Raw genomic sequence first — 16,902 nt, 5'->3', positions numbered from 1 at the left:
CTGCACCTTGTTGTCTCGGATTCTCCAGCATCTGCAGTTCCTACTATCTCTGGTAAATATTAATGGTTCAGTATCGGAGAGGGGCCGTTCAATCCCCGAATATGCTCACACCCACTGTAACCGCTTACCATGTGCGTAGGGAACGACTTCAGGTAGGAAAGCATCTTCCAAACTTCAACCTGCCGCCCCTACCCAGCCGGAACCCTTAAACCCCACCAGGCCGTACCACTATTTCCAGAAGCTTCGGCCTTCCGCCTGAAAGAAACGCAACCACTTTTTCTAGGACCTCTCCCCTTAGCAACCCGCGGGCCACCTCACAACTGCCGGTACACAATCGCAGAGCCAGGTTGTTTAAAAAAATATATAATTATCAACAACTCTTTGCAAGTGATATATCCAGAGTGGTATTCTACCGTATGTTGCGCGCTTTGTTTTTGAGACTATAGAGGATTCAGGCAGTAAGTTAGGCACCCTGCTCTCATGTTGAGTTGGCAGTTGGCTGCTTAAGTCAAACTTCGTGGATTTACAGTGTTATAGGTAAGGTTTCTCAACAATGAAAGTTTGTTGTTACAATTAGTTTTATGGGGTTTCTAATTCTTTCTGCATTCTCGCTTTCCAATCTCACCAAATGGATCTTTCTGCCCTCGCCCTTTTCAATTTACTGTAAACGTGTGGAGATTCTTCCTGAAGGTATTCAGTTATTCAGTATGTATATTTTCCTTGCAAAATAGCTGCAATATAAAGGCAAATCTTTTGTTCTAAGTTGATTTTAAATATTTCCTGTGTCAGAAAGCTAGCGCCGTCACAGCAGACTGGTAAACTCACTTATAACTGCCACTAATAACTAAATTATTACATCGAGCTTGCGGTTTGTCTCAAATAACTTCACATATGTAAGCTGCTGTCCACTGTATAGAGGGTGTCCGCTATATACGTTGTTTTGTGTTCACGTCGCTGACTTGTGGAAGAACTACACGTATAATTTCTCCACACACACGTCGTGTTATTTTCGACGTAGTTCACCTTAGGAGGTGCCGGTGTTAGACTATGGTGGACAAAGTCAGAAGTCACACGACACCAGGTTGTAGTCCAGCCGATTTATTTGGAATCACACAAGCTTTCGCAGCGCAGCCCCTTCGTCAGGTGCAGTGAGAGAGCAGGGCATACAGACGCAGAGTTTATAGGCAGAGAGATCAAAAGATCATACTGCACTTCTCTAGCTTCCACCCTAAACGTATTAAAGAAGCCATTCCGTACTGACAGGCCGTGCACATGCGCAGGATCTGTTCAGATGAGGAGGAATGCGACAGATACTGAAGGTTTTGAAAGATGCCTTCATAAGGATGGAATACGATGCTCAACTCATCGACCGCCAGTTCCAACATGCCACAATGAGAAACCGCAATGACATCCTTGGAAGACAGACACACTCGTCATCCAGAGGAGAGAAACTGCATCATGTTCTTCACAGCCTTTAACATGTTATCAATGACAATAAGCATCTCGCCTAGATCTTCCCTACGCCTCCACTTCTTGCCTGCAAACACCTGCCGAACCTTAAACAGACCATGGTTTGCTGCAAACTACCCAGCCTTCAGGACAACATCGACCAAAACGCCACACAACCCTGCCATGGCAATCTCTGCAAGACATGTCAGATCATCAATTTGGATACTACCATCACACATGGGAACACCACCGAACATGTTCTTGGCAAATACTCATATCACTCAGCCAATGTTGTCTATCTCATACGCTGCAGGTGAGGATGCCCCGAGGCATGGTACGTTGGCGAGACCATGCAGACACCACGATAATGGATGAATGGACACCGCGCAACAATCACCAGGCAGGAATGTTCCCTCCCAGTCAGGGAATATTTCACCGGTCAAGGGCATTCAGCCTCCAACCTTTGGGTAAGCGTCCTCCAAGGTGGATTCCGAGATACACAACAACAGAGTCGCTGAGCAGAGACTGATAGCCAAATTTCATACCCATGAAGACAGCCTGAACCCTGATCTTGGGTTCATATCATGCTACAGGTGACCCCACTGCAATTCTGTATCTGTAAAATCATCCCCACTTTCCTGTTTTGACAGCATCACCTTGATAAATTTGTGTGATCTCTCTATCTTAATTACTTTGTATAGTTTTGAATTACTTACTACACTCACACAGACACACACACAGATCTGTGCAGTGAATAATTTCTTCAAAGATATTTGTTTATTTGCAGAAAGTTTCTATTTTGTTACAAAAACAAACAATTGGTAGTCATAGTCAGTCAGAGCGGCATGTTATAAATTCCAGCTTTCGGAATAAAACCAGCCTGATTTCCAGGTTAAAACATTGAGACAGATTCTGAACAAAGCCTACATCTACAATTCAATGTCTGACCTGAGATGTCACCTTTTGTATATTCCTATGGCTCTGCCTGATTGTCATGACAGCACAGCATTGACATTGACTTTATAAACATTTTATACACTGTCTAACACTCTTGGTCACCTGTAGAGACTAATTATCTGACACCACTCACAGCAGTTGTATGATCTTTTGGTCTCTCTGCCCTTAATCTCTGTGTCTGTGTGCCCTGTTCTCTCACTGAACCTGACAAAGGGGCTGTGCTCCTAAAGCTTGTGTGATTCCAAATAAATCTGTTGGACTATAACCTGGTGTCGTGTGACTTCTGACTTTGTCCACCTTAGTATAGAAAACGTACAACTCGTATTTGGCATCTGGGCTGCAGTCTTACCAGCTATTCCCAGCACCCTGTCTGATGCTTCTATTGTGTTCTCTTGCATTGTTCAACGTGAGTAACCAATTTGAACTTTGTCAGAACTGTCATTGCACTCCTTCAACAATGAGTGGACCTGGGGTAGAGCTGGTGAAAGTGTCAATGGTGAGCATAAGAAGTGCTGAAGGATTATGGTGTTGAGCTGGCAGTTGCTGACCCTCCAACTGCATCTCCATCCTCCACTTAATCTTCTCCTATCACTTAACTTAAAAATTGTAGGTTAAAGTCGAATTTTTAAAAGCACTGTTTAAGTTTGTGCATTTTTACAATTAAAATGATTTTCTGTTTGAGTCGTTGCTTAAATATCACAAATGCATTTTCTGGAGAATAGCCAATGTTGTTCCCTTCCTAGAAGGGCAACTAGGATAATCTGGGAAATTACAGGATGATGAGCCTTATATCAGTGGTGGGGAATTTACTGGAGAAGATTCTTAGGCACAGGATTTAATTCCAGTTGGAAAAATACAGACTTATTAGCAGCATGGCCTTTTACAGGGGAGTTTGTGTCTCTCAAACTATTTGAGTTTTTTGAGGAAGTGACAAAGATGATTGAGGGAAGGATGATAGATGTTATCTACGTGGATTCTAGAAAGGCCTTTGTCAAGGTCCCTCATGGCAGGCTGATAACAGAAGGTGAAGTCACATGGTATCTGTGGTGAGCTGGTAAGATGGATAGAGAATTGACTTGGCCGTAGAAGATAGAGAGGAGTGGTGGAAAGTGGCTTTCTGACTCAAGATCCTTGACCAGTGATGTTCTGCAGCGGCCAGTGCTGGAACCCCTGTTGTTTGTAATTTATATATATAAATGATTTAATTTATTATTGTCACATACCAAAATACAGTGGAAAGTATTGTTTTGCGTTCTATTCAGGCAGATCGTACCATACATTAGTACATCAGGGTAATAGAACAGAAAGCATAATATAGTGTTAAAGCTACAGAGAACGTGCATGACCTGGAGGTGCCAGTGGGGTGGACAAAGTCAGATGTCACACGACACCAGGTTATAGTCCAACAGGTTTATTTGAAATCACAAGCTTTCGGAGCATAGCCCCTTCATCAGGTGAAGTGAAAAAGAAGCACACAGAACACAGAATTTATGGACAGCGAGATCAAGGGCAGAGAGATCAAAAGGTCATACAAATGGTGTGCATGAAGTGTTGAATAATAAGTCCTGCAGGTGATCAAAAGATTCAGATGGTGTGAGTAAAGTGTCAACAGCTGAATAACAAGCAAAGGCATGACCTATAATCCAATTTAAATGAGGGGGAGAGATAATTATAATACACTAAAAATAAGGTGGTGCTGGAGACAAAGGAACTGACTGGAATAACATGATAGGTATAAGAGTCACATGCCGAGGGTCTAACCAAAGTAATGTAATCCAAAACTGTACAAACTAATTAAGGTAGAGAGATCACAACAATTTATCAAAGTGATGGTGTCAAAACAGGACAGTAAGGACGATTTTACAGATACAGAACAATGTGGTGGGGTCACTTGTAGCGCGACATGAACCCAAGATCATGGTCGAGGCCGTCTTCATGGGTACGCAACTTGGCAAACAGTTTCTGCTCGGTGATTCTGTATTGTTGTGTACCTCAAAAGCCGCCTCGGAGGACGGTACCCGAAGATCATGCAGACACTATGACAACAGATGAATGGACATCGCACAACAATTGCCAGACAGGAATGTTTTCTCCCTGCCAGGGAACACTTCAGTGGCAAGGACATTCTGCTTCCAATCTTCGGGTCAGCGTCCTCCAAGGGGGCTTTCGAGCAGCACAAAATATAGAATGCAGAGTCTTTAAAGATTGCATCACAGAAAGACAGGATGGTTGAAAAGGCATTTGGCACGCTTGCCTTCATTGCTCATTCCATTGAATATAGGAGTTGTGACGTTATGTTGAGTTTGTACAGAACATTGGTGAGGCCTCTTCTGGAACACTGTGTCCGGTTCCGGTTGCCCAGTTATAGGAAGGATATTATCAAGCTGGAGAAAGTTCAGAAAGATTTATCAAAATGTTGCTGGCTATGGAAGGAGAAATTTATAAAATAATGAGAGGTATAGATAAGAGCTGATGGTAGTTGTGTTTTCCCTAAGATGGGGAATTTCAAGACAAGGCAGCACATTTCTAAAGTGAGGGCAGAAAGATTTTAAAAAAGACATGAAGCAAATGTTTTACACAGAGGGTGGTTCACGGGTGGAATGAACTTCCTGATGAAGTGGTGGATGCAGGTACAATTACAAAATGTAAAAGACATTCAGATGGATATATGAATAGGAAAGGTTTGGAGGGATATGGGCCAGCTGCAGTCGGGTGGGACTAGTTTAGTTTGGGATTATGTTCGGCATGGACTGGTTAGACCATAGGGTTTGTTTCTGTGCTGTATGACTCTATGACTCTATCGATTATGGCATATTGCTTCCCATTATGGTTTTTGTATCAATTGGGAATTGATCTTAAGTGAAAATGCAGAACTGGTATGCAGAGATTGAGGATTAGTAAGGAAGAAAGTATTGTACAAACCATAATCATTTGAATGAAAACTACAGACATAATATGCTAAAGCTGGAAAAAATTGCCAGGCTGGTGGTGATGGCAATTTGGCATTACTGAAAAGTGTACAAAGCAAACTTTGGGACTGTGACAATACTATGACTTTAAGAGATGCATTTTGTCCTTTTTTTATAAAGAGGTTTTGAGCCTTAGACGAGGAGCTGTTTCCTCCAAGCTAATGAAGTAAACACCTTGTGAGACCTTGGGTTTTTTAAAAAGTTGAAACAATAGAAGCAGCATTTATGAGTGGAGTCAGGCTCCCGTAGAACCAGGGATTTAATTGAGCTTTCAATAGTTGCTGGGATCGGATGTGAAAGCTGTTATTCCTCTCTTTGCTACAGCTAAAAGCTGGACTGTCTTGCCAGAATTGCATGTGAGACAATCTGTTTTACAGAATTTGCCTTTGCCAAGAATATATTTATGGGATGTTACTATTTTGGAACAGTTGCTGTTTAGAAGTTAAATAATCTATTACTCTGTTAAGTTTTCCAATAGAGTTAGGTTATTCCAATTCTTCTTTCTTGTTTGTATTTTAATTGTAGAGTAAGAATAAAGTGTGTTTTGCTTAAAGCTGAGTAGTGTAACCAATTTAAATTATACCTGGAACACAGCACCTTACACTTGCCTTTAAATAAGAAAAAGCTAGGGTCTAGGCTATCTCCTTGATATATTTGAAGGGGGACTTGGTTTGGCACATGACAGAGACCTGCTTTTGTTTTAAAAGAGCAGAGTTGACATTCGTAACACTGAAACCAGACTGTTATTTCCTTTGGAACAGTTCAAATTCAATTTTTCAAACTGATTAAAATTTTTCCCATGTATTGTATATCTTGTACATTTAAATAAGGTCACCTCTCATTCTTCTAAATTCCAATGAGTACAGGCCCAACTTACTCAACCCTTCTCATAGGACAGTTCCTCCAAACATGGTATCAAATCTACTGAACTCTCCTTGGACTGCTTCCAATGCCGGGATATCTTTACTTAGATAAAGGGCCCAAGATTGTTCAGTACTTCAGCTGCAATCTGACCAGTGCCTTGTATAATTTTAGTAAAATATTTTATATGTTTATATGTTCACCATGTTAATAATCCGTTCCTTTTGAAAAGAAGGCCAGCATTCCATCTGTCTTCCTTATTACCTGCCAAGCTTGGATGCTAGCTTTTTGTGTTTCACGTATAAGCACGCCAAAATCCCTCTATGCTTTGGTTTTCTGTAGCCTTTCTCCATTTGTATATAATATTGAGCTCCTTTATTCTTCCTGCCAAAGTGCGAACCTCATGTTTTCTCACATTATATTTTATCTCAGTTTTTGCCCACTTGTTTAACTTGTCTATATCTCCCTGCAGACTCTTTGAGTCACCCTCACCACTTGCCACCACACCTTTTGTTGTATTCTCTGCAAACTTGGCTATAATACAGTAATTTGGCACAATGTGTAGTATAGTAATTGTTTAATTTTTCATTACCATTCATGACCAAATGTGGCAGGATAGTAGAGCTTTTATCTGATCCATTGATTGTGTGAGCATTTTGTCCTGAATGCTGTTTCTGCTGTTTAGCAGCTTCACCAGGTCAGCCATTCATTTTTTTAAATATGCCTGGTACTGCTATCCTGCCCAAAAACACAAAAAAAATTGGAAAAAACTTAGACTGATTTGTGGAAAGAGACACAAATAAGAATTCAGATGTGTTGAGCTAACATACCTCAAGCATCTGTCCTATTTCGCTTTTGTGTTCTGGCCTGCACCTCCTCATTGAATCTAGCTTGGTAGGTAGATTGAGGAACGTGCTCAATCTTGAGATTGTGTTAAATGTAAATCTGCTGATACCAGTGGTCATGACTGTGAATCATGGTGCTCAATTTTGAGCTCTAAGTTTGTTCTGAATCCATTTTATCATGTTAGGAGTGCTACATATCACAATGGAGATGATGTTCAGACTGAGGTTGAAATTTTCTTCCCTTCTAAGGCATGTGCTTTTCAATTCGTGCTCATTTGGCGTTCGTTTTCTGTGTGTCTTTCTCTGTCTCTTTTTTTTTTTTTGTCCACTCCTTTTCTGTCCTTTACCTATTTTTATAGTTTATTCTGTTAATGATGTGTTGTCTAAATGTGGGCAGTCAACATTCTAACAGTAGAGCCAGGAGTTAAACTGGTTTCAGGGAACCTTGTGTTTTATTGCCTAATTGTGCACGTCAATGTCATTGAATCATATTCAATCTGCAGGCAGGCTCATATGGAGTCAATATTGAATGGGAATAATTCATGTAGTAAAATACCTATGTAGATTACAGACACCATAAGATATTACAAGCAAGACACAATGAGCACTGATTTAAAACATTCAAAAATAAAAATACATTTTAAATTTTCTGAAAAAGAAACAGATTTCCAAGCGCTAAAAATATAAAACAAAATTAGAAAACACTGAAAATATTCTCCAACTTTATCTGCATTTTGAAGAGCAAACAAACCAGTTCTGTTCTCTCTGTAAATAATAATTGATCAAATGAGTATTTCCACATCCTCTGTTTTATTTCAATTTTTTGTACATTTTTTTAAGAATTAGCTTCACTGGAGATTAGCTGGTCTCAAGAATATAGTTTGTAAGTCTGGTCATTTCATTCAACAACCCAAGCAATGAATTATTCTTTTTTGTATGTGATTATTTATGTTGTATACTTTCATAATATATGTAGTCTTTGGATATGTAACTCCGATGGAGTAGTGGTAGTCTACAATAACTTAAGTAACTAGATAAATAATGTAGGTGAGTAATCAAATTATTATTTTGGAATGAATTTGAATACCTTCAGTAATTCTGTTCAATCATTTAATTTTCAGTTAAGTTTACACTTGATCTTAAATATTATGAAAAACAAAATCTGCTTCATTCTCCAGATCTGAAGGATGTGAACAGAAGTTGTAGCAGGAAGTCAAAATGCCTTTCAGGAAAGGTATGGAAGGGTGTTAATTAATAACTATCTTCTTATGACTTGAGGGGTGGATTATTTCTTTTCTTTTCCCCACTTCTTGTTTAATTATAATAGAGGTTTTGAATTTAAAAAGGATGTATTGCTAATTAGTTGTGTACTTGTTTGTGTGACAGCAAAAATCATGTAGCTCGGCAGGTTTTTTTTAATTAAACAAGACCTTAATTTGATTGTGTTAAAACCCACCCAGGTAAAAATATGAAAAATGTGAAAATACTTCAGCTTTCACAACTTGTGCACTGACACTCAAACCAAACATGCAAAAAATACAAATTACAGAGTAAGAGGTTGGCTTCAGCCACGTTATGATTCAACAGAGCTCATTGGTTATAGTTGGCTGCCTGGTCTGGCTGTAGCTATCTAAGGCCTTTGGTCTTCGGCTGGGCAGTTTAAAGTTGAAGATGATGTCTTCTTCTGAAAATACTGCTGTGGAAACTGAAATATATCAAAAGTTTTCTGTCTCCTTGTAAGAATATACAGGGGGTTCTGCTACAAAGCAATAGATGCATTCCTGTGAAATGATGCATTATAGAAAATCGCACTATAGAAATAACGGGGCCTATGGGAAAAGGGGGTTGGGGCAGACCAACAAAAAAAAGACTCAAAAATCACTCAAAAGCATAACACAAAAAATAGCACAGTTTGAACAAATGTTTAATTCACATGTAATAATGGAATAACAATAAATTTATCACCTTATCTTGAAAAAAATGTCAAGATGACTTGATGGAGGAGGAGGTTCTGAGGTAGCTCTATTGTTAATGCAGGGGCTGACGGGTTGTCGTCATCATCATCATTGTAAACACCACTACCTTCAGATGCAGTTTTGTTTGAAAGGTTAGGGCAAAAAATAATTAATCCAGAAGTGGATGGTTGTGGTTTGTTGTCATCAGACTGTTTCTTGGGGATTAGCTTAAAAAAAGACATCCAGTTTTTGCTGTTTTGCCCTTTTTCTTCATTCATGAAGAAGCAATTCATACGGTGCCAAATAAGATCTTAACTTCACGAACTGCTACCCTGCTGCATTCTGCATTGTAATCGTTGACCTCTAATCATTGCAACTGCTTCTCAATTTCCCTCATGATAGAAGACAAAACAGAAGTGGAAAGCTGAGATAACAAGGTGTAGAGCTGGATGAACACAGCAGGCCAAGCAGCATCAGAGGAGCAGGAAGGCTGACGTTTCGGGCCTAGACCCTTCTTCAGAAATGGGGGAGGGGAAGGGGTTTCTGAAATAAATAGGGAGAGAGGGGGAGGCGGATAGAAGCTGGATAGAGGAGAAGATAGATGGAGAGGAGACAGACAGGTCAAAGAGGCGGGGATGGAGCCAGTAAAGGTGAGTGTAGGTGGGGAGGTAAGGAGGAGATAGGTCAGTCCAGGGAGGACGGACAGGTCAAGGGGGCGGGATGAGGTTAGTAGGTAGGAGATGGGGGTGGGGCTTGAGGTGGGAGGAAGGACAGGTTAGGGAGGCGGGGACAAGCTGGGCTGGTTTTGGGATGCGGTCAGGGGAGGAGAGATTTTGAAGCTTGTGAAGTTCACATTGATACCATTGGGCTGCAGGGTTCCCAAGCGGAATATGAGTTGCTGTTCCTGCAACCTTCGGGTAGCATTGTTGTGGCACTGCAGAGGCCCAGGATGGACATGTCAGAATGGGAGGGGGAGTTGAAATGGTTCGCGACTGGGAGGTGCAGTTGTTCAGTGCGAACCGAGCGTAGGTGTTCTGCAAAGCGGTCCCCAAGCCTCCGCTTGGTTTCCCCGATGTAGAGGAGACCACAACGGGATAAGCGGATGCAGTATACCCCATTGGCAGATGTGCAGGTGAACATCTGCTTGATGTGGAAAGTCTTCTTGGGGCCTGGAATGGAGGTGAGGGGGGAGGTGTCGGGGCAGGTGTAGCACTTCCTGCGGTTGCAGGGAAAAGTGCCGAGTGCGGTGAGGCTGCAGGGGAGTGTAGAGCAGACAGGGGAGTCACGGAGAGAGTGGTCCGTCCGGAAAGCAGATAAGGGTGGAGAGGGAAAAATGTCTTTGGTGTTGGGGTCGGATTGCAGATGGCAGAAGTGTCAGAGGATGATGCGTTGGATCCGGAGGTTGGTGGGGTGGTACGTGAGGACGAGGGTGATTCTGTTTTGGTTGTTATTGCGGGGAGGGGGTGTGAGGGATGAGTTGCGAGAAATGCGGCAGACACGGTCGAGGGCGTTCTCGACCACTGAGGGGGGGATGTTGCGGTCCTTGAAAAACGAGGACATCTGAGATGTACGGGAGTGGAATGCCTCATCCTGGGAGCAGATGCGGCGGAGGCGAAGGAATTGCGAATAGGGGATGGCATTTTTGCATGACGTGGGGGGGAGGAGGTGTATTCTAGGTAGCTGTGGGAGTCGATGGGCTTGAAATGGATATCGGTTTCTAGGTGGTTGCCAGAGATGGAGACAGAGAGGTACAGGAAGGAGAGAGAGGTATTAGAAATGGTCCAGGTGAACTTAAGGTTGGGGTGGAAGGTGTTGGTGAAGTGGATGAACTGTTCGAGCTCCTCGTGAGAGCACGAGGCGGCGCCGATACAGTCATCAATATAACGGAGGAAGAGGTGGGGTTTAGGGCCAGTGTAGGCACGGAAGAGGGATTGTTCCACGTAACCTACAAAGAGGCAGGTGTAGCTTGGGCCCATGCGGGCACCCATGGCCACCCACTTTGTCTGTAGGAAGTGGGAGGAATTGAAAGAGAAGTTGTTGAGGGTGAGGACGAGTTCGGCTAAGCGGATGAGGGTGTCAGTGGAGGGGGACTGGTCGGGCCTGCGGGACACAAAGAAGCGGAGGGCCTTTAGGCCATCTGTATGGGGAATGCAAGTGTATAGGGACTGGAAGTCCATGGTAAAGATGAGGTGTTGGGGACCGGGGAATTGGAAGTTCTGGAGGAGGTGGAGGGTGTGGGTGGTGTCATGGATGTAGGTAGGGAGTTCCTGGACCAAGGGGGAGAAAAAAAGGAGTCGAGATAGGTGAAGATAAGTTCGGTGGGGCAGGAGCAGGCGGAGACAGTGGGCAGACCAGGGCAGTCAGGTTTATGGATTTTGGGAAGGAGGTAGAAGTGGGCGGTGCAGGGTTGGGGAACGATGAGGTTGGAGGCTGTGGGTGGGAGATCACCTGAGGTGATGAGGTTGTGGATGGTTTGGGAGATGATGGTTTGGTGGTCGGGGGTGGGGTCATGATCAAGGAGGTGGTAGGAGGAGGTGTCGGAGAGTTGGCACCTGGCCTCGGCGATGTAGAGGTCAGTGCACCATACTACAACTGCCCCTCCCTTGTCCACAGGTTTTATGGTGAGGTTGGGATTGGAGCGGAGGGCTGCACGTTCTGCAGGGGAGAGGTTGGAGTGGGTGAGAGGGGTGGAGAGGTTGAGGCGATTGATGTTTCGACGGCAGTTGGAGATGAAGAGGTTGAAGGAGGGTAGGAGGCCTTGGGGTGGTGTCCAGGAGGAGGGGGTGTGTTGGAGGCGGGAGAAGGGGTCAGTAGAGGGAGGGTTAGGCTCACGGTTGAAAAAGTAAGCACGGAGGCAGCGGAAAAACTGCTCAATGTCCAAACGTGACCGGTATTCGTTGATGGAGGGGAACAAAGGTAAGCCCTTGACTGACCGTTCGTCCTCAGTAAGGGGGAGGTCTGGGGGGATGGTGAAGACCCAGCAGGGCTGGGTGCTGTAGTCTCCTCTGGAGCTGCTGGCTGTGGACGCGGTGGGCGGAGTTGCGTCGGCGGCAGTGGGCGAAGTTGCGTCGGCATTGGCGGTGGGCAGAGCGGCGTCAGCGGTGGGCGGAGCGGGGTAGGCGGCGGCAGCAGCGGTGACGGTAGGTGCATCTTCAGTGTCTATGGTGTTGGCCTCGGAAATGGAGTTGGTGGCATCAGCAGCGGTGTCGATGGCGCTCGCTGTCCCGGAAGTGGTGTACCCAGCGGCGGAGGATGTGACGTCATCCGAGGGTGCTCCGACAGTGGCCACATGGCCAATGGCGGCGGGCACATTGTGGGGAAGGTCCTGGGTAGGGTTGGGGATTTGGGAGGTGGAGGAAGCCCATTTTGGGTGGTAGGCACCAGTAAGTTTACTGTACTTATGGTTTTTAGTGTCCAGTAAAGCTGAGTAGAATTGTGAGTTCAGGTTGTGGATCCTACGAAGAATAAAAAACAGGAGAGGTCCTTTGCAGGTCTGAGAGAGGGAGGCTCTGAGCTGGGGTAGGCTTGATTGTAGTGCCAGGAGATGCCGGCTCATTGCTGCGAGTGTGAAAGCTGTTGTGGTGCTGCATCCTGGACATCTCCAGCTTGCATCCCCCTCAGCAACAAGTTGTTGTAGATCAGCTGTAGAGCGGTCTTCACAGTGGGACTCAAGCAGCTCTTCAACATCCTCACTCTCACTTCTTCAAATCCAGCTTGCTTTGCAAGAGCAATGCAATGTTCTTTGATCCTTGGGAGCTCCTCTAACAGATCAAAGGTTTTTAAATCTTGAAAAAAATCTAGGAGAAGCTTCCACCAAACTGCATGCAAGCAGTCCTTCCTGACATCACCCAGGCCTCCACAATAGTGTCAATTGCATTCTTACTATTAAAGCTCTTCCAAAATTGAAGAACACTGTCCTTATCCCCCTCAGTGGCTACAGTCAGCCTGTTAAATGTGTGCTTTAAATAATAAGCTTTAAAAGTTGCTATTGATCTTTGGTCCATGGTTTGAAGGAGAGAGGTTGTATTTGGGGGTAGAAATAGCACTTCGATGTTTTAGAAAGCTCACCAATGGTCTGAGGATGGCTTGGTGCATTATCCAGGATGAGGAAAATCTTGACATCCCCTTTTTGTCCCTGCAGTACTTTATAAAAACATCTTTGAACACATCAACAATAAGGTCAGGAAAAATTTGCCCAGTTATCCAACCTCTTTTGCTTGCCGTAAAGTAGATACCTAGAGTAGACTTAAGGTAACCTTTCAAGGCTCATGGGTTGACAGAGTAGTACACCACCACAGGCTTAAGCTTTAAGTCTCCACTGGCATTGGCATCCAGCAGCACAGTCATACGATCCTTTGCCACTTTAAAGCCTGGAGTGTGTGCTTCTTTCATAGAAATGTAGGTTCTTGATGGCATTTGCATCCAGTCTCATCCAAATTGAAAATTTGATCCAAGTTGTAGCCTTCTTTGGTCAATTTTTTTTTTTACTTTGGGAGGAAATACCATCACATGCACCTCGTCTGCGCTGGCAGCCTCGCCACATAACTTTACATTATGCTTTTCATAGTAGTTCTTAAAACCAGCAGCCAGCCACTGCTAGCACTAAAGGCAGACACGTTTGCAGGATTTTTGGCTCGTTTTGTTAGGCCTTCATAAATTGATAAGGCTTCTCTTTTATGGTGAGAAGGGTGGTCCCAGATCACTTCTTCATTATCCACACACTTAGAAGCCGCTCCATCTCCTCAAGTTCCTTTGTCCATGACTTCACAGATTAGCTAGCACTCAGAATTGTTCCAGCAATACAGCTTGCTTTAATCTTTTCTGCATTGTCTCTAATGGTGTGTAGGATAGACTCCTTCATTCCTGTTGCACAAGCAAGATCATGTTCTCTCATTACACTCAAAACACTTTAAAACATCTAACTTCTCTTCCAGTATTATAGCCTTTCTTTTACATTCACCACCTGCAATTTTAGCACCAGCACTTGTTATCACTCTTGCCGCTCTGACCTCACATTTTGTGGGTAACACAAAATTGTACAGTACCTCTCACAGAAAGCACGAAGGTCCTTGATGCCAGCGTGGGGACTCTTTCAGCACACGCTCAGGACAAAGCCTGTGAACCAATCGTGTGATGTCGACAATGGAATTGCGTTATAGCCAATACAAAGTTCCCACATTACAAATACCATTCTGCTATTCATCAATCACATTACAGCCAATTTGTGTTGCTGGAACACACAAAACAGGAGAACCCTCTGTAGGTGAAATCAAACTCTATATGCAGTGTACCATCCTAGATGGACATAAGTAGAGAGAAACCTTTCCTCACTGCTGCTGGTACATTCTGCAAACCCAAGTCCAAATATACAGTCAAAGCTTGAGGTTGATGACCTGATTTATCTCTAATTGCCATCAGAAGTTCAAATTTCCATTGTATATTCCAAAAGGTAGCTATAATTTGCTCAAATCTACGTAGTCATCTTAAGATCAAGATATTTTACCTAAGTATTTAAATTCGGGATAGACAATTTTTCTGTGAACATATATTGTGACTTTCCATTTTGATGAGATAGGAAGAATGCTGTTTAAACCTATCCAGGTATTTATTTTCTCTCCCATCCCAAAAGTATGGAATGTGATCTACACAGTAATGAAAATTGTTAGCCATTTATCAGTTTCAGTGTCCTTGTCTCATTTAAGAAGTATATATTGTGACAATACTGTGCCTTTAAGAGATGTGTTCTGTCCAGTTTCTCTTGCAGAAGGATTTTGTCGTGGTGGTACTGAGGTGTCTCCTCCCAGCAGGCAATTTGTAAATAGCTTTGGGTTTCTTTCTGGGTGTTTTTTTGAGTAAGACAAAAGAATCATTGAGTGGGCGGGATCAGGCTCACACAAATTCTGAGGACTTTGGCTTTGCTTTCGATGGGTTGGTTTGTTAGTTAGCTGCTGGAGCAGACAGCTAGAGTTCTCTTTGCTGTTAGATTGAAGAGTTAAGAGAGTTTTCTTGTTTGAAATCAAAAAGGGCAGATTGTTTCTACTGGACTGGAGAGAGACAGCATGTGAGAATAATAGCTGTTTTGCTGCATTGCATTTTGCCAAAGGCTGTGTTTATGGGTTGCTGCCTATATTAAAACAGCTGATGATTAGCAGTTAAATACCATATATACCCAAATAAAAGTCAATCTCATGTAAATGTCGACCCTCTAATTTTGGCCAAAAAATCAGGAATTTTCCATATATTTTGTGTAAATGTCGACTGTAGTTCTTCACAGATAACAGATCAACATTTGTGAGTCAAGGTATTATCCTGTACATAAATGTTAAGATGAGGAAATGATCGGTGAGACTGTATGAGAGTCAAATGTCTGATTAAGCTTTTATTTCTGATTTTAAAAAAAAGTTGTGTTACTTTGAAAAATTAAAACAACAATTGACAAGAGAAAATGGAGGGAAATGGAAGAATTTGGCGCAAAAGTTTAAAATGAATCATGTCAGAGTCAGGCACTCAAGAAATACAGTCATACACCTAGTTGAGATTTTCAAATTTCTTCATCATTTTGTGTAAAAGTGCCCTCCAGAAAAGCAAAAAACAAAAATACAGCAGCATTTAAACTGAAAGTTATTGAAGTTGCAGAGAAGACAAATAACACTGTAGCAGCAAGAGAATTTTTTGTTTCGGAGAAATTTGTGAGGGACTGGAGAAAGATATTAAACCAACTTCAGATAAAACCAAAACAAAAGTGTGCCAACTGAGGCATACCTAGCAAGTGGCCACAATTGGAGAAAAAAGTTTCTGAGTGGGTTCTTGAAAATGATCAAAATGGAAATGTGTTAATCACAAAGCCAGCCGAATCCATGCACGAAACAAATCAAAGAAGGATGGAATGTCAGATTTTAAGGCAAGTGCTGGATGGTGCACGAGGTTCATGAGAAGCCATGACTTAGTACTTCAGTAGAGAACTAAGATTGCACAAAAGCTGCCTGCTGAACTCGAAGGTAAGATATTACAGATTCACCAGAGAAGGAAGGCTACAAGTTATCATGCATTAGAAACATGGACGAAATGCTTATCACTCTTGACATGCCAGAGAATCGAACTGTGAACCAAAAAGGAGAAAAAACAGTATTGGTGAAAACTATTGGCCATGAGAAAAGTAGGTTTACTTTAGTTCTTCAGTATGTATAAATAAAAGCTTACTAATTCATTTTTGTTCCTACTGTCTTTATCCGGTAATTACCATAATTCTTTTTTTTTTTCTTTATTCATTTTGAGATCAATTGGGCTTCTGCCAATGATACAGTATTTTGGGCTATAGCATGAATTTCAGCCCCTCAAATGTAGTATCCATGTAATAGTCGACCACATAAATTTAACCTTAAAAATAGTCTAAAAACTTTCATTTTTACTTGAATATATATAGTTTGATTTTTACTTGAATATATATGGTAATGCACTGTCTTGTTAAATATATCTGCAGTGTAAAGTTATATTGATTCTTTGTTTTGTTGCATTTTAATTGCATTGTAAAAATAACGTATACCTGATTAAAGCTTAGTGGTGGACCATTCAAATCATATCTGGAACATAGCGCCTACCACTTGTCTTTAAAATTAAATAAAAGTTGGAGTCATGGCTATCTCCATAACATAGTTAGGGAGACGCTAGCCTGGTCGTAACTCTATTTAAAAAGCCAATGTCTGTCTACTCCCAATTAATCAAAAATGAATATTTGACATGAACATAACGTTTACTTAACAACTAAATAACTTACCTTTGTATAAGGGATTGTTTATTTGAGATAACAAGGTGTAGAGCTGGATGAACACAGCAGGCCAAGCAGCATCAGAGGAGCAGGAAGGCTGA

General features: G+C 42.4%; 2 protein-coding genes across 8 annotated transcripts in view; one reads left to right on the top strand and one right to left on the bottom strand.

Annotated features, from left to right (window-relative positions):
- The window catches only part of spcs1 (signal peptidase complex subunit 1), a 12,764-nt gene extending 12,445 nt beyond the window's left edge, over positions 1 to 319 (bottom strand). Inside the window, exon 1 of the mRNA XM_048606372.1 lies at positions 129 to 319. Coding sequence (XP_048462329.1) covers positions 129 to 164 — 36 coding nt within the window. The 5' untranslated portion in view covers positions 165 to 319. The remainder of the gene's footprint in view (positions 1 to 128) is intronic.
- Positions 9 to 16,902, top strand: part of glt8d1 (glycosyltransferase 8 domain containing 1) — a 28,648-nt gene continuing 11,754 nt past the window's right edge. The window contains exons 1-2 of one of the 7 annotated variants that reach the window (XM_048606369.1): positions 9 to 52; positions 8,260 to 8,315. In XM_048606369.1, the coding sequence (XP_048462326.1) occupies positions 8,300 to 8,315 (16 nt within the window). In that variant the 5' untranslated portion in view covers positions 9 to 52; positions 8,260 to 8,299. Of the gene's footprint in view, positions 53 to 461; positions 538 to 8,259; positions 8,316 to 11,575; positions 11,953 to 14,632; positions 16,193 to 16,902 lie in introns of those variants that run through there. The other 6 variants (XM_048606371.1, XM_020519464.2, XM_020519465.2 and 3 more) reach the window with 6 other exon arrangements.

The sequence above is a fragment of the Rhincodon typus genome, chromosome 16 (assembly GCF_021869965.1).
Source record: "Rhincodon typus isolate 14 chromosome 16, sRhiTyp1.1, whole genome shotgun sequence".
NCBI lineage: Eukaryota > Metazoa > Chordata > Chondrichthyes > Orectolobiformes > Rhincodontidae > Rhincodon > Rhincodon typus.
The sequence above is the reverse complement of the archived record's forward strand: the minus strand, read 5'-3'. Positions and strand labels throughout refer to the sequence as shown.